Source organism: Chelonia mydas, chromosome 1 (assembly GCF_015237465.2).
Source record: "Chelonia mydas isolate rCheMyd1 chromosome 1, rCheMyd1.pri.v2, whole genome shotgun sequence".
In the NCBI taxonomy this organism is placed as follows: Eukaryota; Metazoa; Chordata; order Testudines; family Cheloniidae; genus Chelonia; species Chelonia mydas.
In genome coordinates this window covers 229,702,947-229,728,184 of record NC_057849.1, presented here as the reverse complement: position 1 = coordinate 229,728,184, position 25,238 = coordinate 229,702,947, and the positions used below count along the sequence as shown (strand labels likewise).

Sequence of the window (25,238 nt, the reverse complement as noted above, 5' to 3'; positions counted from 1 at the left end):
TTTCTCCTTCTTAATTAACCTATTTCAAAATAAACATATTGAAAGTGACTGTCTACTGTCGAAGATGACAGTTATCCTTTAAAAATGGCCAAATTATTTTTGGGGAGAGGAGATTAAATACTCAAAGGTTTCAAATATGATAAAATTCATAAAGAAAATAAACAAAGACCTCTGTTAGAACCTGATCCAAAGGCCTTTGAATTACTTCTGTTGATTTCAGATCATCCTTTAGAGGCTACATTTCAGCAGTCCATCCCTATTCAGTAAAGCAGGTAAGCACATGATTAACTTAAAGCACATTCTTATGTTCCTTTGAATGTGAATTAAAGGCACGTTTAAGCACGTGCTTAAGTGGTTTGCTAAATAGGGATGGATGTCGCATGTACTTAAAGGTTTTGCTGAACTGGGACCTTAATACCAATCTCATATTTTATTTTACTTTAAAATTAGTCACCAGGAGGCATGCTTAGGGAGTGGAAATACCTCTTTCCTCACAAGACATTTGGGTTTGCAGAATACTCTCTCAAGGCATGCAGGCCGGGGCAAACCTTTTATTTCAGACAGAGAAATAAAATGATGCACTCCCACAGGAAGAGATGAAGATAAGCTTGTGACGCTCACAGGACTGTATACTTCAGTAACTGTTCCTGTCTGGGCTTGGCCAGATAAAAGAGGCACACAAAGCACTTGCAGCTCATTCAAAGTTTCCTGCCAGCAGTTAGATAGAAGAATGAAAGCCCCCTTTGTTCAAACAGAAGTGAAGAAGGGCCAGCATCCCCCTGAGAGGGGATAATTGAAAAAAAGGCAAACACAGTATTAGGGCAGTAGCATTTCAGTCACTTTATTGTGATCACGATTCGTAGATAAGGAATGATGTAACATTTGAAGTCACAACGCTGAAAAATCCTCAGTGGTATATAAATATAATACAAATGTTTTGCTGACTGAAATAAATAAATAAATAGTAAGTTATGTCTTGCAGGTGGATGTGGCATAGTACAATAGGGAAGACAGGCACAACAGTATTGCACTGGAGTTGCAACTGTCTTTTTCTCACTAATATCAGACATCAACTGGAAAATCATGTTTTAAAAGACAAATTATGTACTTATACCTATATAGGCCTATGTTTTCCAAAGTAATGAGTGATTTTCTATGTCTCAATTTCTGTGTGCACAACTTGAGACACCTTATAGGGGCCTGAATTTCAGAAAGTACAGAGCACCCGTCCTCTGAAAAGTGGGTCCCTTTTGATATCTCAGGTTTGGTGATGCACAATTCACCAAAATCACTAACTACTTTGGAAAATGCTGGGCACCATTCTTAGAACAGATTTTGTGCATTTAACAATCCTGCTCCCCAAAGTCTCCACACCGGGGCACCATTTGGTTTAGTTTGAACTTTAATAGGGATGGTAACTTTTTGATGCTGCTCAAAGTGATTGGATCCCTTTTGCTGGCCAAGCTGCCCTGTTGCCTTTTCCCAAACCGAAGTCCGAAAGGGTTAAAATTAAACTTGCTCCTGGTGAATCGCAGTCTGCAGGAGATCTGACTTTCAATCTCACTCTCCTGGATGAAATAGCAGAGGCTGGACTGCTCTGCAGAATTGGGACTATTGGCGTCTTGGCTCATCTGATAGGAGTTCCTCTTGGCTTGTGTGTCACTGACTGGATATTCAGCATCTAGGGCAAAACACACACCACCATCACCACAGAGGAAATCCAAAATACCTTGAAGGAGTGTGCAAAATTCATGCACACACATGCACACACACTACAAGCACCTCCTTTAGCAATCTCATGCAGTGGGTTTATCCTGCTGGAAATTCCAGTAGACTCTGTCAGAATTCCTCAGCTGATTTCTTTTGATTTCTACTGGTCTCTACTGGTTTCTGCTGGAGGACTATTAACCCCAAGAATCACAGGCACTGACTTTCCATTGTGTGAGGGGGTCCTCGACCCCTGAGTCTGCCCCAGGCCCCACCCCCACTCCACCCCTTCCCCCAAGGCCCCATCCCCACCCTTCCTCTTCCCACCTCTGCTCCACCCCCTCCCCCGAGCGTGCCACATCCTCGCTACTTCCCCCTGCCCCCCAAAGCCTCCTGCATGCCACGAAACAGTTGATCATAACAGGTGGGAGGCGCAGGGAGGGAGGGGGAGGTGCTGATCAGCGGGGCTGCTGGAAGGTGCTCAGCACCCACCATTTTTCCTCATGGGTGCTCCAGCCCCAGAGCACTCACAGAGCCGGCGCCTATGCCAATAATCCTGTAGAACTGTTTCTCTGTTCCAAAACCCAGTTGCCACTGGAATGAACAGGAACTAATTTAAAAAAATTGACCTGGAATTTCCAGAATCATTGATTAAAATATTGGGTGGAATCCTGGTTCTACTGAAGTCAGAGGCAACATTCCCATTGACTTCGGGGGGCGGGGAAGAGAATTTCACCCATTGTGACTAGTTATTAATTTGTGTAAAATTTTCCAGGAAGGGTTAAAACCTGGCAACAACAAAATAGGAATCAGACCCTGATGAAAAGTTAATAATATTCTGCTAGGAAGTACAACAGAGAACAATAATTATTGACCTTTTATAAAATAGTTCCAAGGGAATTTTATTATAACAAAACAAAGAATGGAAAACTGTTTTGCAAATATATGAATGTATAATCACAAAGAGTGTGAAAGGTACAATTGTCTACTTTTTCTAGTTTATTATAAGAAAAGAGTAGCCAAAGGACTGTGTTTTATCTTTCTGCTTAAATATATTAGTAACATAGTGATATCAGCACAGTCATTCGTAAACTGAGATTTAAAATTTACATACACACACCAAAAATATCACACACTACCCACAAAAATACAGGGCCTTAGTTTCTACTTTAGTGCTTCTGTGTAGTCACGGGTACCTGTGCAAAGTATGTGTGTGTACAACACCAGCATTCGTATTTGTTGAGTATTTTATAGCAACTTTACACAGGCATACACGATTCCACAAGATTCATTACAGTGGAGAATCAGGCCAATGGGATTAAAATTCTGCCACAAACACAGCTGAATCCAAAAGTTACAAGCAAAATACAATAGCAAATACCAGGAGAAAGTAGCTATAAAGAATCATGCAAATTAATCCTTTGTCCCTCACTTCCCACGGTGTTATCAGGCAAGATCACATTCATAAACTCTCTTTTACACAACTGTTTATTAAAAGGTATAGTGTACTTGGAAACTATCTACTAAATGTATGGGGCAATTCTCCATTCCCATGGATCTTCTGGCATAATTTGCTCCTGTTCAGAGTGGGTGTAAAATGCTAGCCTACTGTAATGATAATATTTTACACCCATTTTACACTTATTGGGCCTAATCGTTGGGTTTGGCTGAGCTGTGATTGGCACAGAACCCAAGAGGGAGGCAAATGTGGCTGTATGCCACCTATACACATCTCCCCTGATCTTGGGACCAACGAAAACCAGGCCTGTCCCCGGTGCATCTTAGAACAAACCTCTGGACTTCCCTAACTTGCACCCAAATTCAATGAGACCAAAGGGACAATCTAGTAGCCAGGAATTGCTGAAATGCCCTCTCCTTCATGTCCGCTGACATGGTCCCTACACTGGTTCTTGCCGCTGGATGTTTCCCCTGTGTAAAGGGATTCCTCAATTGGTCACTTAGCTAGCCTAGCTTTCAATCTGCTTTGCACAGCTGGAGTAGCATGAAAAATAGATTTAAGAAGGCATTATAGGCTACTCTGCACAGGTAAATGAAGACATAAGGTGAAAGCTAGTGGAAATCAGACTCTATGGCTTGACTAGGACGTTAAGGAATAGGATCCATTGCAAAAAACACTGGCCATCAACGTTCCTATGAGTTGATGTGATTTCTTTTGATGCATGGATTCCCTTTAATTTTTACAGCTTGTATTAGGAAGACTGTTGTTCAGCCAATTTTTTTCACGCTCGCGCCCCTCTCCCCCCCCCAAATAATCATTATTTTGAGTAGAGTCTCTTTGTTATTTATTAATTTCTTTGGTTTCAGCCTAAAATGTAATGATGATTTGAATTTTTAAAATTAGTATTTTATATGTAGTGCCTGTACTTGGTATAAATTAGATCATCCCCTAATTTACATCCACCTGTCAGTGGACCCAGGGGCCTGTTCCAGCAGCCAGAAATGGCCAGAACATACAACCTCCTATCCAAATTCCCTTCTTCCTGGACACATCTGGGGGTGCCTCTAGACCATTAGGGGATTCCCTCTTGCTGGAGGAATCCTCCACTAGCCAGTTTAAGCCAGTAATGTGCCAGCCTTGCACCATACTCTCTGTGTCAGTAGCTATAGTGGGGTCAAGATTCTAGCCCATAGTATCTCCAATAAATACGAGGATGGTCTTTGTAATATGTGATACTTTACCTACAGAAGCAGCAGAGATGACAGCTAGTTGGATAGATGAAACAGAAAAAAACATACCTGAAAAATCAACCAGCTGAGTGGATGCTAAGTCCCCATAAACAGGTTTACCAAAAGTCCCGTTTTGGTAAATGATCACCATGATGAATGAAAAGAGCAAAAGCCTAGTCATGTCACAGCTAGGGAGAGAGAGAGAAAAATGGATATTTAGTACAAAACTCTGTGTTTCCCATTTCCTTAGAACCATCCTTGCTCTTGCCAACCACTAGGAGCTTGATCCAAAGCTCACTGATATCAATGGGAGCCTTTCCATTAACTTCAATGGACTTTAGGATCAGGTCCTATATTGGGAATCCATTCAAAACAGCCAGTGTCTAGCTCTCCCTGAATAGAAGCCAGTGTCTAGCTCTCCCCAGCATTAACCCATTCTGTTCTGCTCACCAATCTGCAATAGCTCTGTGTTTACTTCTTTAAGTCTTATTAGGAAAACCTCATCTATCATAATTCAAGTGTCTTGCAATCATGTCTCAAAAGCACATAACACTTTGGCAGAAAGTCAGTGGGACTTAGGCTCCTAATAAGTGGGACATAAGTCACCTTAGAAAATAGGTTTTAGGCTCCTAAATCACGTATGCATGTTTGAAAGTTTTACTTTAATGTCAACCATTTTGGGATTCAACAACAACAACAACAAAAATATAGGCTCAACAGTTTGAATACAGATTCTAAGGTAGAGAAAAATTACGATTTTATCTCCTTCTCTCCGTCTCTACTACAAGCAACTTTGCAACAGCGTCCCCCTAAAAGGATTAACGATACCACAACTGACATCTCATTTCATTTGCATGGCTGAAAAACAAAATGCATGAAACAAACAACTCCACAGCAGGGACGTTACTTTTAAATCTGGAAAGTTGCTTTTCCTTTTAAAAAAATTAATCTTGCCTTTGTTCATTTTCTCTCCACAGTTATTTCATGTTTCTAGAGCAGAATAGTAGATGTGCACCTAAACATATGCAGGGATAATAATAAAGCAGCAAAAACTCTTTGGGGGGTGAGGAACCCACATGCTGATTAAAGGAACACTTCTAAAAGTTAAAAGGCTGCACAGAGGGAAACAGAAGTTAGGAGAGAGGAAAAGGAGAGGGAAAAAAAGAAAAGGGAATAAAAATAAATAAATGGATGTCTACGGTCTGCAACAGTCTATGCAATTATAGAATTATAATCCTACCTTTTAATAGTTAGAAACCATAATCACCACCACCAACATTTCAGCAGTAACTCACATCTGCAATTTAAGTAACAAGTCCTTTTACATGAATTGGGCAAATGTACTATATACATACAAATAAAATTCAAGAATTACTCTTGTCTCAGAGGTTCCTTCAGTTGGTTCTTAAGAATGGTTCTAGTTTTGGCACTCCACACACCACAAGTGCTAACAGCTCACCTTAGTTAAAGATCCTGCCTTTGCTGCTTGTTTTCTCTCTTCCTCTCTGTGTTTCTCTGTCTGAAGCAGATGCTACTCCCCTATATGAAGAGCCCCTAATTAACTAATTCTGTTGTGATTCTGGTTTTGTGTGCTGCATGAAGTTGTCATGAATCATGGTTTAATAACAGGAATAAAGCATCCTTTTGCTGCAACAAAACAATACAACATCTGGAGAACTTATGTTAATGTCAGTAGTGCCGCCTACTGCTCTAATTTTCACAGTGCAATGCTCTCTCTCTCTCTGTGTCTGTGTGCATATCTATAATTGCTACATCAGAAGTCCCTGCTGCAAAGTTTGACTCAGAATATGTATGAGCATTTTAAACACCCCTGTTTATTTTGTTTTCCCATGGGCTTACATGAGATAGTGAAATTGTTTATCTTTACAGCAAACCAACAAAACCCAGGCATTTTTGCTAGTTACACACCCCACATTTCTATAAAGTTTTTCTTCCCTAACACACATTTACTCACCTTCAATGGTGAGGTGGATTTCTTTGGGATCAATTTTACCAACAAAAATAGGATCCAAAGTAGTACTATAGTTTCCCCATCTGTGAAATGAGAATAATGACCGTTGGAATGTTGAAAGCCTGAACTCATTAATGTCCATAAGAAACGCTGAGCTATTCAGGTGGAGGACAGAAGGTCTTCAAGGAAGGCCTAGTACAAGACACAGGCAGGCAAAATTCCCCCTGACTTAAATGAGAGTTTTGCCTGAGCAGACAGTGCAAAATATTGTCCAAACCAATTGAGTAACCTAAAGATATGTTCACACAGCGGGCCCATGCCAGCCGACTCAGGTTCACAGGGCTCGGGTTGTGGGGCTGTTTAACTGCTGTGTGACGTCTGGGCTCGGGCTGGAACCAGGACTCTAAGGCCCTGCAAGGTGGCAGCGTTCCAGAGCTCAGGCTCCAGCTCAAGCCCGGAGGTCGACACAGCGATGAAACAGCCCCACTGGCCGAGCTCCACGAGCCTGAGTTGGCTGGCACGGGCCAGCCGCAGGGTTTGTCTTTGCTGTGTAAACATTGCATTGAGAGCACACAGACAGCGTCAGTGCACATGGAATACGATTCCTCTTCAAAGATCTTGTAAACATGAACTAATTCTTATTCACCATCCAGGTAAGTAGTGTTATTCCCATGTTGCAGGTGGGAAATTGAGGCAACAAGGTTCAGTGACCACAAAAGAAGCCAGTCTCACAGGCTGGACTATAACTCTGCATATGTCTACACTGCAATGTGAGCCCGTGCTTGAGACCGGGCTGAAAGTTAATCCCCCTGCGTCTACAATGCAATTGTGCTGACCCAGGGCTCGGACCCAGGGTCCCAGGATCCTGCAGGGCTGGAGGGTCCAAGCTCGAGTCAAGCTGGGACCCAGGGTCCAAGCCTTATTGCTTTGCAGAGTAGCCGCAGTCCTGCTTGATTCAGGTCCCAGGAGTCGTCTGGAAGTATCCCACAATTCCATGGGACAACTTCCTTATGCCTCTCTATGTCAACTATCTGCAATCCACTCTATTGCTCTCTTGAAAACAGAAGCCCCCTTCCCTCCACCTTGGCAAACAGCAGCAGTTCAGGTCAGCATTAACCCATTCTGTTCTGCTCACCAATCTGCAAGCAGGGGTGCCGGAACGGGGGGTCAGGGAGGCGGAGAGAAGCGAGCAGGGGGTAGGGTCTTGGGCGAAGAGGCAGCACGGGGGCAGGGGCAGGGCCATGGTTTGGGCACCAGTGGTCCCCCGCACTTTTAGGGAGCTTCTGCCGCTCCTGTCTGCAAGCATGCTATCAGAGAAGCCTCCTGGGTTTGCAATGGAGAGCGAACCAATCAAGCCTTTTGCTAAGGAGCTGCTTCCCGGTAATGCACAAGGCTGGCAGTAAAGTTTCCCCACGATGCACCACGTTCCTAGGGCTAAAGCAGCCACATTTCAGGGAGAGGGGTACTAGGGACTCTTGAGTTATGGTTAATTTGACTTGGGTCTGTGCACTACACTGTGAAAGCCAGAGCCTAGGTTCGAACACGGGTCAGAAAATGCTTAAACGAGGTTTAAAACACAATCTAGACACTCAAGCCCGTGGCTTCCTATCATATATGCAATGGTTGGGACTTGGGTTTTGTTGTTGTTGTTTATTTTTGTCTTTTTTTCCCCCTGTCATTTGTATAAATGTCTGTTATGCAATGATAAAGAGACAGATGCCTGTGCGCTTCAAAGAAGAGTGTTTAAAAAGCAACCCACTACACAAACCCACAGAGGAGAGAGTTAAAAACAATCTACAGCTGGCATTATAAAGCTTTAAAGGCAACATATACAATTTCCCCAAAGTAATTTAATGCAAAGCAATTTTTACCTGCTTTGTGCAAGACTCTGCAGGTTGTGGGCTTATAAAGTGGTCTTGACTCCTGGGTGATTTGACAGAGATGTACATGTATCTTTTTGGCTGATAACAGTATCTCTTGCCTGCCAGGAGCGAATGTTTACATTCAGCATTCAGAAAGATAGTGGTGGAAAGTCAGTTGGCTGTATCCAGTTTACAGAACCAGCCTCTTATTTGGGTATTGTTTTCTTTTTTAAACTTACCACACCATTGAAACTGTGGAGTGTCTCATTTTCTTTTTCTCTAGATATCTGAGAACAGAAAGCAAGAATCTGGGAATACGCTGTGTAAACAAATCCTCCAAAAAAAGAAGAGACACAGATGAAATAAAATATACATGAGCTAATAATAACAATTAAATTTTGCTCTTATATAGCACTTCTCATCTGAGGATCAAAGCTTTTTAAAAGATGGGTGAATGTTATTTCTAGTTTACAAAAGAAGAAGCTGAGGTACAGAGTGGCTACATGATTTGCCCAAGCTCACGTAAGGAGAGTGCTCCAATGTTTGTGATTTGATCCAATGATAAAGCCCCAGCCCCTGGAGTCAGGGGGTTACATCATAACTCAGCTTTAAAAAACAAAGAAGGTTCTAGCCTTTATGGTTGAGGAGGAAAGCTGGAAGATGTGAACCCGATAGGATTGAAAATGAAAAGGCAATTTAAAAGAGTCCCCAAATTATTATTATTGTTTATTATTAAAGTCTTGTGATTTTTAAGCCAATCTCCTGATTTTTGAATGTTTGGGGTTAGCAAGGCTTCAGTAAATCAGTAACACATGTCTGGTATTACTATTGACTGTCTGATTGTTGTATGCAGTGTAGTTGTAGCTGTGTTGGTCCCAGGATATTAAAGAGACAAAGTGGGTGAGGTGATATCTTTTATTGGACCAACTTCTGTGGTGAGAGAGACAAGATTTCGAGTCTGTACCCAGAGCTCTTCTGAAGCTTGTCTCTCTGACCAACAAAAGTTGGTCCAACAGAAGATATTACCTCACCCAGCTTGTCTGTCTGTCATCATTTTAGGAAATTATTGGTCTAGGGTTGGAGACTTGAACTCCTTTAGGCAAAGGATCCTAAGGGAGGTAGGTGCCAAATTCCCAGTGACTTTCCATGTTATTAGGGTTCCAGATTGCCTTAATAGTTATTCACTTTAATAACGAGAGAGAAAAAATGTAAGCTCTTTGGGTCAAAGATCATCTTTGTGTGTGTGTGTGTATTGAGCCTGGCACTAGGGACCATGAGCCTAGATTAGAGCTAACACAATACAAATAGGTTTCAGAGTAGCAGCCATGTTAGTCTGTATTCGCAAAAAGAAAAGGAGTACTTGTGGCACCTTAATAAATTTGTTAGTCTCTAAGGTGCCACAAGTACTCCTTTTCTTTTTACAATACAAATAATAAATCACAATATTTATTCTTATGAGACCAATGCGAGTACTTTCCCTGGAATCATGCCACTAAGTCTGTTAGGGTCTGTGGATGATACATCAGATGTGCTGGCTTGATCTGAGAGTGCTGTCTTAGTTAAAAAGGAAAGGTACCTTCTGAGAAGGCCCTCCAGATTCCTCACTATAAAGCTATTTCTTGATTTACTGGCTTGCTTACTTAGTAATTTAAATAGGTGTGTGGCGGCCTCTACTGGTACATATGGAGCATAAAAACAAAGGGCCTACTTCTGTACTGCTTTGCACTTTTCATAGTCATTTACACTGTGCACAGCTGGTGTAAGGTGTTGCCATTCTGATTCAGTAGTGACCTACACCCTCTATAGAGGGGCGAATGACAATACAAGGTGCAAGGCACTGGAGAAGGAGGCCCAAAATTTCTTTAAGAAAAGACAAGCACCCGACCACCACCTATGTCTGTGTTGTGTGAGCTATGCAGAGTTTCTTGCTAGTTCTCTGGTGAAGACTATTCCTTGAAATATTTGCTGACTGTATGTTATACGGTATATATATACACTGGCTGGGATATTATGGGCAAAATATGCAATAATCATCCCTTGTACAGTGTTAAATGATTGGCTGTGTTACATATTCTGATCAGTGTTGCTAATTTATAATTTTATGGCAAGTCTCAGGATTGCTGGTGGTTTTTAAAATCCCCAGCTCCTGGAGGCATGTGATTACATGAGAATCGCAGCTCTTTCTGCTCTCAGAGCTTTGGAGAAAAGTGACCTGAGTATACCCCAAAGGTTCAGAAGGCAAATAAAAAGATCTCAACGTTTTTTATTCTTTTTTAAAATCTCATTATTTTTAAGCCAATGCCAAAGTCTGGGAGCTGACTCATGAAATTTGATCTCTCGGGGTTGGCAATACTGTGATATAGTGAGAAACCAGCGCTAGATTTAAAGTTTACCCTCCAGCATAGCTGTGCCCCATAAATCTGTCAGCCGTGTGCTGCTTCCACAACAGATGACAGCATGGCGGGATTTCTTGGGTGGGCCATGGTCATGTCAGAGATGGGCAAGAGAAGGGGAGAAGTGGGCATGAACGCTGTGCTGGTGACTCTATACCTCCTGCAATGGTCCTCAGGAACCATTGCACCAAAGGCACACGTTAGGGCTTTCCTGGCCTGGAATGGGGATTGAACTGGCCTCTGGCTGCACCTGAATAGGGGAGTATAAACTGCTTCCTCTCCATCCCTGCACTGGTTTGTGCTTGCGTGTGGATCTGCTCCCAGAGCACACACTTTTGACACTGTACCTTGAGGTCCTACCTTTATTCCATAGAACTATTCCCTGAATTTTAAAAATGCATATGTCCATGCAATTGTGCATGGGCCTTAAGGTATTTGCTATCTTATAAATGAGAGGTGGAACATATATGTATTCTGCTGCTCTCACTTTTATCAGTGCTACAGTTGGGTAATCCTCTTGTCTTCAAAGGAGTTGCTTTGGATTTGCACCAGTTTAAGTGAGATCAGCCAGGCCCACACGGTTATCATGCTGCCCGGCCCCTTGTCAGTGCAGGATTATTTCCTACACTACTAATTCTAGAGATGAGCCTGAGCTAACCCTCAGATCTGAACAGCCCTGAACTTTAGGCTGGGGACAGGTCACAATCTAAAATCAGATTAAGGTTCAAATTTTTGCCTCTTCCCCCATCTCTATAATAAACCGGTTCGTGGGCCTGATTCACTACTGCATCACTCCATTTTGCACTTATGTGACTCTGTTGATGGTACAGATTGGAGAAACGCAGTGGTGAATGACAGATCTGGACTTCCCCAAAAATTGGGGAATTTGATATTGAGATCTTGCAGTCTAGTATTTTCCAGTACCTTGTCCATTCTAGTTTTAAAAGCCTCCGGCAAAGAGCTTCTCTCTTCTTCCTTTTGAGAGATTAACACACTTTAGTAGATATCAATTTTCAGCCTAAATTTCCTTTTGCTCAGTTTCATCCCATTACTACGAGTTATATACTCATGAACTACAAAGACATTTTCTCGATTGCCTTGTACTGAAGAGCTGACAGAAGAGCTCCTTATTAATTGTGCCCACTCTTTGAGCCCCATGAGGGTAATTTTGGTTTTATTTTATTTTGTAAAGTAAGATTCTAGCCCTTTTCCTTACAGAGATAGCCTTGAAAATGGGGTCTGATATAAACCAATGGCTTGGGCAGAAAGGAACAAGGAGCTTTGTTTTTACAGCAGATGAGACTGGATGGTTGGGTGTTCACTCAGGCTGGTGGCATTGATGGGTATATCCACTCTTGCTGCAGCAGCTACTACAAATGGGACTCCCCTCCTGTTGTCCCCCAACAGAGCCTCTAGGAGCACATGGGGGATGTGCTATATAGTACCATATCCTCACACCTCACCGGGGAGGAGGGACCAAGTTGCTGCTGCACTGAGCGCAAGTATGGCAGCTGCTGCAGTCCGTCCCTCTTCCTAACACTGCCTGCCTGCCTGCCTGCCCAGGCCACAGTATGAAGAGCTGCTGTTAGGTTGGAGACCAGAGGCCATTTCTTCATCGCCACTACCACAGAGGGGAAAGCTGCTCTCCTCCAAACCTCCTTCCCAGGTAAGGAGACCTACTCCCATTCACACCCACCCGCTGAGTCTAGGGAGAGCCACTCCCTCACCCTGAGTCCTCAACCAACCTCTGTGCACGCACCAGCCAGTTGGGTAATTGCTGCTCCAGCCAGTCCCACACACCAACCAGAGGAGACCCGCCCACTTCCAAAACCAAGGGAAATCCATTCCCCAACTGACTACCCAGTGCACCTCCAGGGGGACTCCCTTCCACCTGACCAATCAGCCCTCAGTCAGAGGCCACAGGATGACCAGTGGTGCAAGTAGAATTCATTTTTATTGGTACGTTGCATTCATGGGAAGGACACAACAGGGGCGGGAGGGGCGGACGTGATCTCCCCTCCCCACCCTGCCTGGGACCCCCGCGTTCTACCTGTCCCCTCCCCATGATCCATCCCATGTTACCGGCGGGTGGGGCGGTTGGGGGACCTCTGTCCTCCTGCACTGAAGACTTCTGAACCGCAGCGGTGAAAGGAGCAGAACGTGGGGCCGCTGGGTGACTCCACGCTGGCAGCTCCTCCAAAGAGGCTGTACCACCCCCAGCCCTGTCCCCAGCCCTTCCACGCAGCTGCTTCTCCTGAGACCTGTCTGGGGTCTGTACAGCAGCCCCACGGGGGGACAGGGCTGGGGGTAGGGCTGGGGGTGGTACAGCTGCGCCGGAGGAGCTGCCGGTGTGGGGCCTCTGGGCAGAACCACGTTCTGCTCCTCCTGTGTCTTTCTGGTACAGAGTACAGGCTATATTTAGCTTACTGGTACAGCGTGCCATACCGTACCACCCTACTTGCACCACTGAGAAAGACCCGCCTGCCACACTTCTGCCAATAGAGGATGTTCAGCTGCAACCACTGCTGCTGCTGTGGGGAATAGCTGCCAGCGCGTGAAGTCAGCTAGAGGAGACTTCATGAGGGCCTGGGGGAGGGGGAACCACAGGGAGGTGCACTGGGAGGTGTTAAATCAGAGGTTAGGGGTCAGACCGTAGAATTGAGGGATTTTTTTTTGCTAGCGAGTCTCCAGGGATGGATTTTGGCAGGGGAGGGGTGGGATGGGGAATGGATATCTGATCCAGGAAATAATACTTGGATCACCAATGCAGGCAGAGTGTTTTTAAGGGACCATCCTTGTATCCTTAGCCTCCTTGACTGCAGTGGAACTGCTTGGCATGAGTAAGGGAGGCAAATTGTCTCCTTTCGTTTTTGTTTTCTGATGTCACTTTTAAAGGGATCTAATGCTGCTACAGATTGCCAACGTCTTTCTGGTATGGAAGGATCTGGAACTTCGCTGTGTGGTCTCACCACTGTCACACACACAGGGACTGACCCCTGCAGGGTCTGTACTGCAGTGTGTATCCAGCCCAGAATCACACTGGGGTTTTGTGTCCATTACAAACTGATAACTGGTTTGCTCTCCATTATTCCTCCAGGTGGAATAATACGTATATTATAAATATAGTAAATATTAATATTTTACACTTCTTATAACACCTTTCACCTGAGGATCTCAAAGGGCTTAACAAATATTAATGAATTAAGGCTCACAACATCCTTGCAGGCTAGGTATTATCTCAATTATACAGCTGAAGAAACTGAGGCCCAGAGAGGTTAAGTGACTTACCCAAGATCTCAGTGATTACAGAATAGTGAATAGAACCCAGAGATCATGACTCCCAGTCTGCTGTTGTAACCATGAGAACATGCTCCTTCCTTTCTCAGATTCAGGCTCATTTCATGATGTCACACCTATATCTTTAACCATTCTACATCTCTAGGATTTTTTTTTTAAATCTGTGATCACTAGAGCTTGTTGCAAAACGGAAAAAAGGGAATTTTCATGATTACTCCTCCTTCGTTTTAATGGAACTATGAAATTTTGATGAAAACTTTCATCAACATTTTGCACTTTTAAAAACATTGACCAGTTCCATAGCCTGCTGAGAAATGGGGAAAAATTGGACATCCTTTTTTTTATTGAGACTTTGACTATTTTTTGTCCCTACACATGTTTACAGCGAATAAATAAACAATAAGCATTAATAATAACACCTGGTTAATTTAAATAATCACAGTTGTAATAACATTATTATTTGAATGTAATTTGTACTTAAATACTTGCAAATATTCCAAAATACTGGACAAACATTCTGAAGTTAGTCTCACTGTCTCCCATGAGAGGTATTATTTGTTGCCCCTATATTGCAGATAGGGAAACTGCGTGAGAAAGGAATTGAATGACTTATTCAAAGACACAAAGTGAACCATTGGAGAGGGTGGAATAGATCCCTGAACCTTGACTCAGAGGCTAGTTATTTTAAACCACTAAACCATACATTTAATATATCTGTGAATTTAATGAAGGTTTTATAGAGTTCTCCTTCCAGATCATTACTGTAGAACTTACATAAAACCATGCCAGAAGGAAGCCAGAAAAAGAGACCCTTGAGAGGCAAGAAAACTAGAGTGACACTCTAGTGAAGGAATTAGGGCTCTGATTCAGGAAATCACCTGTATTCAGGAAAACACTCAAGCACATTGTTAAAGTTAAGTATGTGTTTAAGTGCTTTATTGAATCAGACTCAGGGGTCTGATCCAAAGCCAGTTCATTAACCTCAGTGGACTTTGTGTTGTACCCTAGCAGAGCCAGAGAGAAGCCTGTGTGTGGGGCTAGGGGTAACTAGGGCTAGCAAAGAAACAGAAGGAGGTAGATTTGGTAAACTTAATTAACTCTCCAAGAACTTTTCTTCGCGGTGATGACAAATATTTAATATTTAAATTTGAAAGCCCTGGAACCAAATCCATGAAAGTGCCTAGATATCATGTTGGTCAGGTGCACGATAGACAGAGATCAGTGAGTGTAACATGAAGGGGTGGGTCTTGATGGGAGCCATAAGGGGCAGGGCTCAACACAGGTGGCAAATTTATAGGTCTTCCCTAGGGGAGTTTACTCAGGGAAGTGCTGATGAGTTTCACTTATTCCTGAGTCTGGCAGATATTGAAAGCTGTGGCTGAGAAACCTGATGCTGATTTTTGCCTCCCTCTGAGAGAGAGGCCTGCCCCCAGAACAGCCAAGACCTGCTTGGATCAGCTTTGAATTCCTGTCTCTGCCAACAGCTGCCTACCAAGTCCATGGGATTTCACTGAGCTAGTTTAATACTCATAGTCAGACAGTTTAAACCCATTAGCTCCCAGCTAGTGGAGTAAAATTGGCTCTGCCAAGCCTAGCTCTCAGGCAGATTTTGCCAATCAAAACCAAAGAGAGAAACAAAAATAACTATAAATTTAATAAAGGTTGCAGCCTGCATTGTAAGAGCTAAACGCTGAAGCAAAATGCCTCTGGTTAGATCACTGTCTGTGACCTCTCTTAATGGGCTTCCTCAGTGGGAGGATGAAGACCTGCCAGTGGAGGATTTATTGCTCTTTGAAGTCGCTTGGGAAGTTACCAATAAAGGTCTGTACAGCACTTTATGTGTTAATATGATTGTTTTTAGGGTAGTGTGTGTGTGTATATATATATATATATAATGTGCGTGTAGGGAGGGAATGGATACAAATGTTATTAAGTGGGAACTGTGGAAATGAATGTTTCATAAATGCAGCTAGATGTTTTATTTAGGAAGAGAGTTTAGGAAATTGTATCAAAAGAAGTGTGTCATTCTGTGTACATGTGTGAGCATGGAAGCACATGTGATTGTATATGTGCTATATCTGTGTGCTTATTCAGAATGCAAGTGTGTAACCCATGTATGTATATTTGTCCATGTACAGACTTTTGTGCACCAGTCACAAAAATATGGGTGAGTGTGTAAGTGTTGTGCATATCTGTGTGTGTAGATATATGGCTGTTACTGTGTTTGTATTGCTGTGCTGTATATGTCTGTGAGACTGATTTTTAACTGATGCAAAATCTTTGTGAATGCAAAGCATGAAAATAAGTATTTGTAAGACAGTAAATACATTCAAGTGCAGTGATTTTCTTCAGCCTTCCCTTGCAGAATGAAAGGTCATATTCTCAACTAGTGTAAATCGACATAGCTCCACTGAAATCAGGAGTAGAACCGAGAAGTCAGTGGGGCTGCATCAGTTGACACCAGTTAAAAATCTAGCCAAATATTTACAAGCATGTCTAAAGGCAGACACTGCATGAGAGCCTTCACGGTTGGTGCATGTGATCATATCTGAACTCTGCACATTGCTCTAGCTAATATGACCTCTCTGCCAGAGTAACTTCAGATTTAAAGTGCTAATAGGGCTGTCCTACTTCAACAAAGCAGCATGAGTTCAGCAAAGGGGAAAAGGCAGTAATGTTGCAGCATAAATGAGTTACTACCAGTCAATGATTGACATTGTGTATCTTGCTGCCTGTGGGGATAAATAAAGAGAAGATTAGTTGAGGAATAGATTGTAATCTGTAACGTCTGAACCCTAAAAGACAAATGTAAGTGAGAGGAACAGATAGTCTTAGGGTTAACATTCTACCTGCAAAAAGAAAAGGAGGACTTGTGGCACCTTAGAGACTAATTATGCTCAAATAAATTTGTTAGTCTCTAAGGTGCCACAAGTACTCCTTTTCTTTTTGCGGATACAGACTAACACGGCTGCTACTCTGAATTCTACCTGGAGTATTCTGCAAGTATAACACTTATTTTTACTAATGTGCATGGAAAGCAATTGGCAGGTAGATGGCAGCAGAAATCTGGCTAAATCAAAGGGTTCTATATAATGTATAATTTAAATCCACAGTGTAAATTCTTTCTGTGCATTTACAAAGCACACAATGGGCCATATTCTCATTGATGTAGCTCTGCTGACCTCAGTGAAGCTACACAGATTTGCCCTACTGATCCAGTCCAATTAAATTATTTGGAACTCAACAAGTTTGAACAGAATGTGCAAGCAGTTACACCAAGTAATGACTTTATACTTTGTCAACCTGAACCTTAGCACTGATTGAATTAGCCATAGCAAACAATTTATACCTTACATCAGAGCCTTCTTACAAATTGTCCCTTAATCCATCCTGGTTTGAAGTACTTGTTCTAATTATTTTTTATTTATATTTATTTATTTATTATGTATATACATATATTTGAGCAAATGTTTTTTGCAAAGTCTTTGGCGCTTGTGCTCCTTCAAGTAGTGGATATTTTGCCTGTGTGTTTGGGCCATCTAAGTCATGTGCTTTGATACTGTTTCCTGATAGGGTGACCTCACTTTTATAAACAGCAGTAGTTCCTAGAGAAATCTCTGATTCTAAAGTTCTGCCCACCCTCGCGATGGGAGACTTATAGCGTCATAGGAAAGTGAGACATAGGAAAGGATAAAAGGGCCTAAGAAATATTAGGACATAGGAAAAGACTTGCACGAGAAAGAACAGAATTTTAGGCAAAGGGGAAAAGGCAAATACATTGACCCCACCCCCACCGGGTATGGTGGCACGCGCCTGTAATCCCAGCTACTTGGGAGGCTGAGGCTGGCGATTGCTTGGGCTCAGGGGTTCTGGGCTGCGGCACACTATGCCTATCAGGTGTCCGGTGCCACTGACAGCCTGGCCAGCTGGTGGCTGAAGAAATGGCTAAAACAACACGAACGGCGTGTTGTGATCGGTGCCCTCTCTATGAGGGCTGATGGACCAATCGATCAAGGTAACATTGACACTCCCCAAGATTTAAATATTGCTGGGTTCTTTCCTGACAGACGGGGAGACTGAGACAAGCCAGGCTAACTTTGGGCCTCATTTTCATTTAAGCTAAGCCCCCTTTACAGCACTCTGGCAGTATATTATTTCTCAGGAGCCTCACTTCCTCCCTGTCTGGTGTTCCTTCTTGCTGGCTCCATTTAGTTGGCATGGAGCCATGCATCCACAAGATAGTATATATGGCCTTTTACTATCTTCTGTCTCAGCATGGCATATTGTTCCATATTCTGAGTGTGGAACATGTTCAAAGTGTCTCCAGTCAAGAGAGCTTTCCTCCCCCCTTTATATCTCTTCTCCTTGCTACTGCTCATGCTGAGTTAAAGCTCACTTGTATTTATTTGAAATCACTCAATAGTCTTTCATCTTCTCTGTTTAACACCCTCACTCCCAGACAAGCAAAGATATTACATGTAGGGTGGCCGAGCAAGCATTTCTAGCACTCTAATGCCCAAATTTGCACAATCAAAGCTTTTCCCTAAATACTGATGTAAACAAGAACTAGTCACCCAAATGTAACCACAGTATATACTAGTGTCCTTTGAAGTCGTATCATGAATAATTTAAAATGAACGATACCCATCCAACTTAGTGAGCAAAATGTAACTTGTAATGCATGAGCTTCCTTGCTTTTTTATTATGCTCGTTTGTTTAAGGGCAAAACGCTCCCTTTTGCAGAAGGTGCCTGGCTTGGAAAGCTGTAGAACTGCACATGTCTATTGCGGAAGTGAAACAAGGTTGGCAGGCCATGGAAGTCGTGCATCTTACATGCTGTAAAGCAGTACTCCACGTTGTGCTCGCTCCTCAGTAGCACAGAGGGAGGGTTTTGGTGCCAGCTAGGGAAAGGACAGGGCCTTGTAGTTTGTGGCCACTCTACACATGGATCTATTGTCTAAAGCCTCAATAGAATCATAGAAATGTAGGACTGGAAGAGACCTTGCTAGGCCTCTTAGTTCAGACCCTTGCACTGAGGCAAGACTAAGTATTATCTTCTAGACCATCCATTACAGGTGTTTGTCTACCTGATTTTAAAAACCTGCAATGAAGGAGATTCTGCAACCTCCCTAGATAATTTGTTTCAATGCTTAGCTACCCTTACAGTTAGAAAGTTTTTCCTAAGGTCTCTAACTTAAATCTCCCTTTCTGTTTTTTAAGCCCATTACTACTTATCCTGTTCTCAGTGGTTAAGGAGAACAATTTATTACCTTCCTCTTTGTAACAACCTGTACATACTTGAAGACTATCATGTCTCACCTCAGACTTCTCTTCTCCAGACTAAACAACCCCAGTTTTTTCAATCTTTCCTCATAAGTCTCGTTGTCCAGATCTTTCATCATTCATGTTTGTTGTTGCTCTCCTCTGGACTTTCTCCAGTATGTCCACATCTTTCCAGAAGTGCGGTGCCTGGAACTGGACACAGTACTCCAGCTGGGCCTTACCGGTGCTGAGTAGAGTGGAAGAATTACTTGCTTACAACACTCCTGTTAATATAACCCAGAATGATTGCTTGTTTTGCAACAGTATCGCATTATTGACTCATTTAGTTTTGATCAACAATAACCCCTGGCCAGATCCTCTTATGCAGTACTCCTCCCAAGGCAGTCATTTCCCATTTTGTATTTGTGCAGTTGGACATTCCTTCCTAAGTGTCCTACTTTGCATTTATCTTTATGCAATTTCACCTTATTTATTTCAGACCATTTCTCCAGTTTGTCATGACCAATTTGAATTCTAATCCTGTCCTCCAAAAAGTTTGCAACCCCTCCCAGCTTGCTATCCTCCACAAACTTTATAAGTCTACTCTCTAAGCCACTATCCAAATCATTTATGAAATTATTAAATAGAACCAGACCAGGACAGATCCCTGTGGGACCCCACTTGATATGCTCTTCCAGCTTGACTGTGAACCAACCATTCATAACTACTCTCTGAGGAATCTTTCCCAACCAGTTGTGCACCCACTTAAACAGTGGTACACATGTGGAAATGTGTAATAGATGGATGTTATAGGCCACTAATAAAGACTGCAGCAGCATCCGTGGAGAGGCTACACAGTTCCTCGTTGTCCTTGCCTCATCCCTTTAAACCTCCTTGTATGTCCCCGGCAAAAGTCAATTTGCTCAAGCTGTTCAGGGAGGATGAGAATTTGTCTCTTACGCACTAATTTTGCTACTTGCCATAGTCATTAGCCTGGATTAGCAAGGTTTCTATTGCTTTGAGAGAGTTTTTAGTCACTTTATGAAATTGATAACTATATTGAGATGTTTGATTAATATGTATATTAGCATCTCTTTTTGCATATTGTCTGTATTGTTCAGTCTGTCTTCTAAACAAAGAAAGATCTAAAGTGGTACAATGCTCAACAACAAAAAAAGAAAATACTCTAGGCAGGTGACTAGTTCTTATCACTACCTAAATATAAACTCATTTGCTCAGTGTTCAGGCCCATTACAGTGCTCCTGGAACAGTGTTCTTTTAATCTGAAAAAGCAAAGCTGCCTGGAGAAGAATTCATTCCCCGTCCACACACCAGCTTCAGTCTCTACCTCCATTTCCCTGTGTACCATTTCTTCCCATCTCTCTGGCTCCATCCCCTCCACCAGCTGTTCCTCTGTAGCTCCTTTTTCCCTCTCACCTTTGGGGATGGGAGTTGTATTAGTTTTTTGGGGTGAGGGAGTCAAGTGAATGAGTTGTGAATACATAGTGTGCGTGTAATTGATGTACCTATTTATTTAGGTATGTATGAGCCCCACCACTATAGTATCTGAGTAATTCCTAGGTGTTTAAAAATAGAATGGGAAGAGCACAACATGGAGGAAGAAGGGAAATTTAGACTGGAGGGAGGAAAAACTAAAACTGGTCAAAAATTTTCAGCAAAAGTTGTTACACAAAAATGTCTTTTCAACTAAATAAACACTCTCTTACAAATCAGTTTTAATCCTTTTCATCTTTGTTTTTTAAAGTTTCTAAACAAAATATTTCAAACTTTTTTGTTTTAGTGGGAAACACTCCCCCTTATAGGAAAATAAGTGAGAGAGAGGTCCCCCCCCCGCAACACACACATTTATTTTCCCCTCTTATTATTCTATTTGGAAAAGGTGGGAATTTGTTTTTAAAAAACAGCAAAAACAAAAGTGAGAGGTTTTTTCTCCACTGAAATGAAATTTCAAAATTTTTGGTCAAAACTGAATAATTTTGAATGGAAAAACTTTTTCTGTTTCTTGGAAATTTTTGTTGGCATGTTTTTTGACTTGCTCTGAAGCATGCATAGAAACAGACAGATGATACACTAGTTGTTTAGAAAGAAGTAAAGAAAACGAAGGAACAGAAAAAAGGAAGAGAAGGGAGAGTAAAATAAGGAAGGAAGTAAATTCCAGCCTATGCCCCATTGTTATTTGGTGAAGGTTAATATCAAAACACAAAGAGGTGTATCACATTGATAGACTAGTAAACTTGGCCCTATGTTGCCAGTGTCAGTGGGAGGACTGTTAGACTAATATCAACTTGCATAACAAAATGTTTTCAGTAGAATGGTGGGATGCTGATTTTAGTGTATGCTAGGCATAAATATGAACTTTGTACATCAGTCTACACATGCCCTAGTAACTTTAGGGCTAAAATATGTGGCCTCTTAAACTAGAGACTGCCCAAACCACAAAGTTCAGATCTAGTTCTGAATAACACTAAGCTTCAGTGGATATCAGTATCCAAAACCAGACATGTATCCAAAATTTGCAGTTAACCTGCCATCTCTATAATAGGCCAGACCAAAACTGTCAGATCTAAACATCTTTGAACTTTGGGGGAATTTGAGATTGAGATCCAAATTTTGCAAAATTCGTGCCTATCTCTCATTTCATTGTTTTTTATAAAGCCGGCCCCTGAAAATAGGATTTCAGATGTTCCTGCCAGAAGCATGTATAAACTTCTCAAGAAAATCATGGGGTGCTCTGTTACGTTTTGTTTGATTGGGCAGGAGTTTTAATTGATACCCTAAAACTCCATATTAGAGAAGAATCAACAGGCTCATTGGAATGCTGAAACTGATTAAAGACTGATTTTTTTTTTTTTTTTTTTCCCAACCATTTTTCACTTTGGACGGGATTCTGCAGTCAATAGAGTGAGTAATGGACTGCTTACTTGCACAGTAGTCTCAATGAATTCAAAGTAGCTAACCATGCCTTTTGAAAGAAACTTTGTATGACGTCTCTTTAGGGTATAAACTGGAATTTCCATGTGTAATAAATTACTCCAGCCTCTGGTCAACTCTTCCCCTCCTGTCTTTTTTTCTTTGAGGCATGTCCATCACCTTCTACGTGCAATTGTATGCACGTACCAACTTCCCATGCCCAGTTCTCTTACACAAGTATACAGAGACATCTGTGCTTCACAAGTCACATGGTAACAGAGGGACAACTGAAATGACTGGGGCCAGATACTCCACAGGTTTCGTGGCAAGTTTTCTGCAGAATTTACTGCATTTTTTTAAAAAAAAAAATTAAGGTTTTGATTTTAAAGTTCTCAATCCTTATTGTAACAAAGGTAGTAAAACAATGGATTGCAATTGTACTTGCCCTACAATCAGACTGACATGATGTAGCATAGCACAGAATAAGATGCACACTGTGATCAGCCCCCTTCTTTCCCCCTTGTTCATCTTCCCAGCCTTGTTTCAGTCTTTCACGTGCTAATATGGTCAAAGCCGGTTTTATCATTTTAGGAATGACGCACACCGACCTGGTAACCGTGATACATACTTTGGTGACGTTGCATCGGGATTATGGCAACAAACTCTGTACTGGGCTCCGTAAGGAGCTGATCCATCACCTGCAGCTGGTGCAGAATGCATCAGCAGAAATGTGATTGGAGTTGGCAGCAAGAGGATGCAACCTACCCTTGGCTCCATTCCCTAACTGGCTGCTTATTGTTGTATTCCTTGAGTTTAAGGAGACAGGCAGAAATGGCAGCCCCTTTCAGTGTGCATTGGGTGCATCAGTGCCATTCCTACCTTTGAAAATGTTTCCCTGTAGACCTTTAAGTGGTTGCTTTGCAAAGTATCTTGCTGATCCTAAGACTGGGTCCTTTGCCACAGAGAAGAGACAGGACTCAAGTGTAGTAAACTGAAAACAGCTTCTTTGTTGAGGCTGCTGGATAATCGGGGCTCGGTCTTGCACCACTAAAGTCAATGGCAGTTGGGTCACTGCTTCATAACTAGTCTTCACAAAGGTTTTGCACTGGTGTAACTATTTTGGTTACGTGTACAATCTTTTAAATTAAATAGTTATACCAGTACAACTCCTAGAATAGAGCCAGTTAAACTGGTATAAAGATGCCTTCATCCTCATCATTATCATGATGTTCCCATTACAACTCCTGCATTTAGGACAGCGACAAAGCTCTTCCACTCCTGTCTGTTTCTGGCAAGTCTTTCAATGGTTCCCCAGCTGTGCCCCAGGTCTTTCAGCTCAGCTTCCACAGCTCTTTGTAATGTTGTTTTCAGGCGGCCTCATTTTCACTTGCCTTCAGGTGTCCATCTTATTGCTACTCTGGGGATGGCAAAAGGATGGCAACACCCTCCTGGTGTTGTCCATCGTCCCATCCAGAATACAGCAAAGTTTCTCGTGAGGCTGCTGTTAATCTTCGTGATCCTGTCCATCTGCTCTCGCTGACACCCAGGATATGTAAGCTGTAGCGTCTCATCTCTGCTGTGACCTGAGCTAGCTTCCCTGTTTCGTACATTGTCCATACATTCCAAAAACCACGTTTGGTTTTTGTCTTGGTGTTGAAGCCACTGGCAAGAAGACTGAAGTGCTCCTTTCGGCTTTCACCACTGGCAGTCATATGGGTCATTGACTCCTGAAGGCCATCACACACCCTAATGGTCGATTTCTCCATCGCTGTTTCCTTAACACATTTTTGTTTTTTTATGGGACAGGGTTGTTAGTCCTGTGCCTAACCCCCAACCTGGAGGACCAGGGTGTCAGTTTTGTCTGGCCCCTCCCCCACAGACCAATCCACCATGGTTGAACCTGTCAGGAACAAAGCCCCCGCTGACGCAGACTCTGGGGGTTGTTAGAGCACACAAGCTGTCCCACCACAAAAAGGCACGGACACCAGAGGACAGATAAAGTTGCCTTAGATCAGTATAACTTATTCCTATTCCCTTACAGGAATAAGGATATCAACATAAGTATATTTATAACAGTATAACTGAATCTACAGTTGGGGTTTGCACTGCTTTAACTATATCAGTGTAGTTAAAGAGATGCAACTCCTGTGTTTAGACAAGTTACTCAGATTCTCTCTCTCTAAGCTTGCAGACTGTGTCACCACACAGGATCTGCCTAAATCCTGATCCAGATTAAACAATCATCATATCGACTGCTGACTACAGGCCAGCTTCTTGGGTTTCTGGTCCTAGTGACCTGTAAGGGAAGAACTGGGGCTGGCTTTATCTTTATTTCTGTAGCTTCACCATCTGAGCTATAGATTTGCTGCTGACATTTTTAAACATGGAGCAAAGACTCTTCTTTTGTTGCATTATGATCAATTTTAATGGTTCATATTTATTTTATGGAATTTTAGCAGCATTGTTTTTATTGTAAGACCTAAATGCTATGGCTGATAAGCACAATAACATGTTGTTGCTTTATTTTTAACTCTATGGATCTTCAGTCTTTCAGATGTTTTCTTGTTTGCGCTCCTCAGAAGGTGAGCTATTTTTAAAGAACAGGATTTTAATGTAGGGGCTAACTTTTAAGTGTGCACATAAAACTTATAAATGCAAACTAGATAATTGTATCTATACTTTTTCATACATTCATAGATTCCCAGGCCAGAAGGGATCACTATGACCATCTAGTCTGATCTCCTGTATAAACCAGGCCACAGAACTTCCCCAAAATAATTCCTAGAGCATAACTTTTAGAAAAACATCCAATGCTGATTTAACATTTGCAAGTGATAGAGAATCACTGTACCCTTGGTAAACTGTTGCAGTGGTTAATTACCTTCACTGATATTACCTTCACTGTACACCTTATTTCCAGTCTGAACGTTTCCATTTAATTGATTTGCATGCCCAGAGGCTTGTTTATATGTACATCAGCATTCTATAGGGGCACAATTTTAAAAATGTTAAATTCCACAGTACCGAAGGAAAATCAGATTTGGCAAGAGGTTTGCTACAGATGTCAGCTGATCCATTTTAATTAATCGTGGCCCTAATCCTCCAAAGTGCTGAGCAACATCAGCT

At 42.2% G+C, this 25,238-nt stretch overlaps 2 protein-coding genes across 6 annotated transcripts in view; one reads left to right on the top strand and one right to left on the bottom strand.

The window, feature by feature from the left end:
- Positions 1 to 816: 816 nt before the first annotated feature.
- Positions 817 to 8,363, bottom strand: LOC102940483. Of its 5 annotated transcripts, none has more exons than XM_037915609.2 (4): positions 8,239 to 8,363; positions 6,371 to 6,450; positions 4,465 to 4,583; positions 817 to 1,681 (listed from the first exon to the last, which is right to left on the bottom strand). In XM_037915609.2, the coding sequence occupies exons 3-4, from the start codon at positions 4,574 to 4,576 to the stop codon at positions 1,344 to 1,346; spliced, it is 450 nt and encodes a 149-aa protein (XP_037771537.1). In that variant the 5' UTR covers positions 4,577 to 4,583; positions 6,371 to 6,450; positions 8,239 to 8,363; the 3' UTR covers positions 817 to 1,343. The 5 variants fall into 5 exon arrangements, with proteins under 5 accessions (XP_037771537.1, XP_043394693.1, XP_037771544.1 ...); XM_043538758.1 differs by lacking the exon at positions 8,239 to 8,363 and adding an exon at positions 7,503 to 7,551; XM_037915616.2 differs by lacking the exon at positions 6,371 to 6,450 and having other exon boundaries at positions 8,239 to 8,338.
- Positions 8,364 to 14,864: 6,501 nt separating this feature from the next.
- Positions 14,865 to 25,238, top strand: part of GYS2 (glycogen synthase 2) — a 69,720-nt gene continuing 59,346 nt past the window's right edge. The window contains exon 1 of the mRNA XM_037889743.2: positions 14,865 to 15,740. Within this exon, the coding sequence (XP_037745671.1) occupies positions 15,620 to 15,740 (121 nt within the window). The 5' untranslated portion in view covers positions 14,865 to 15,619. The remainder of the gene's footprint in view (positions 15,741 to 25,238) is intronic.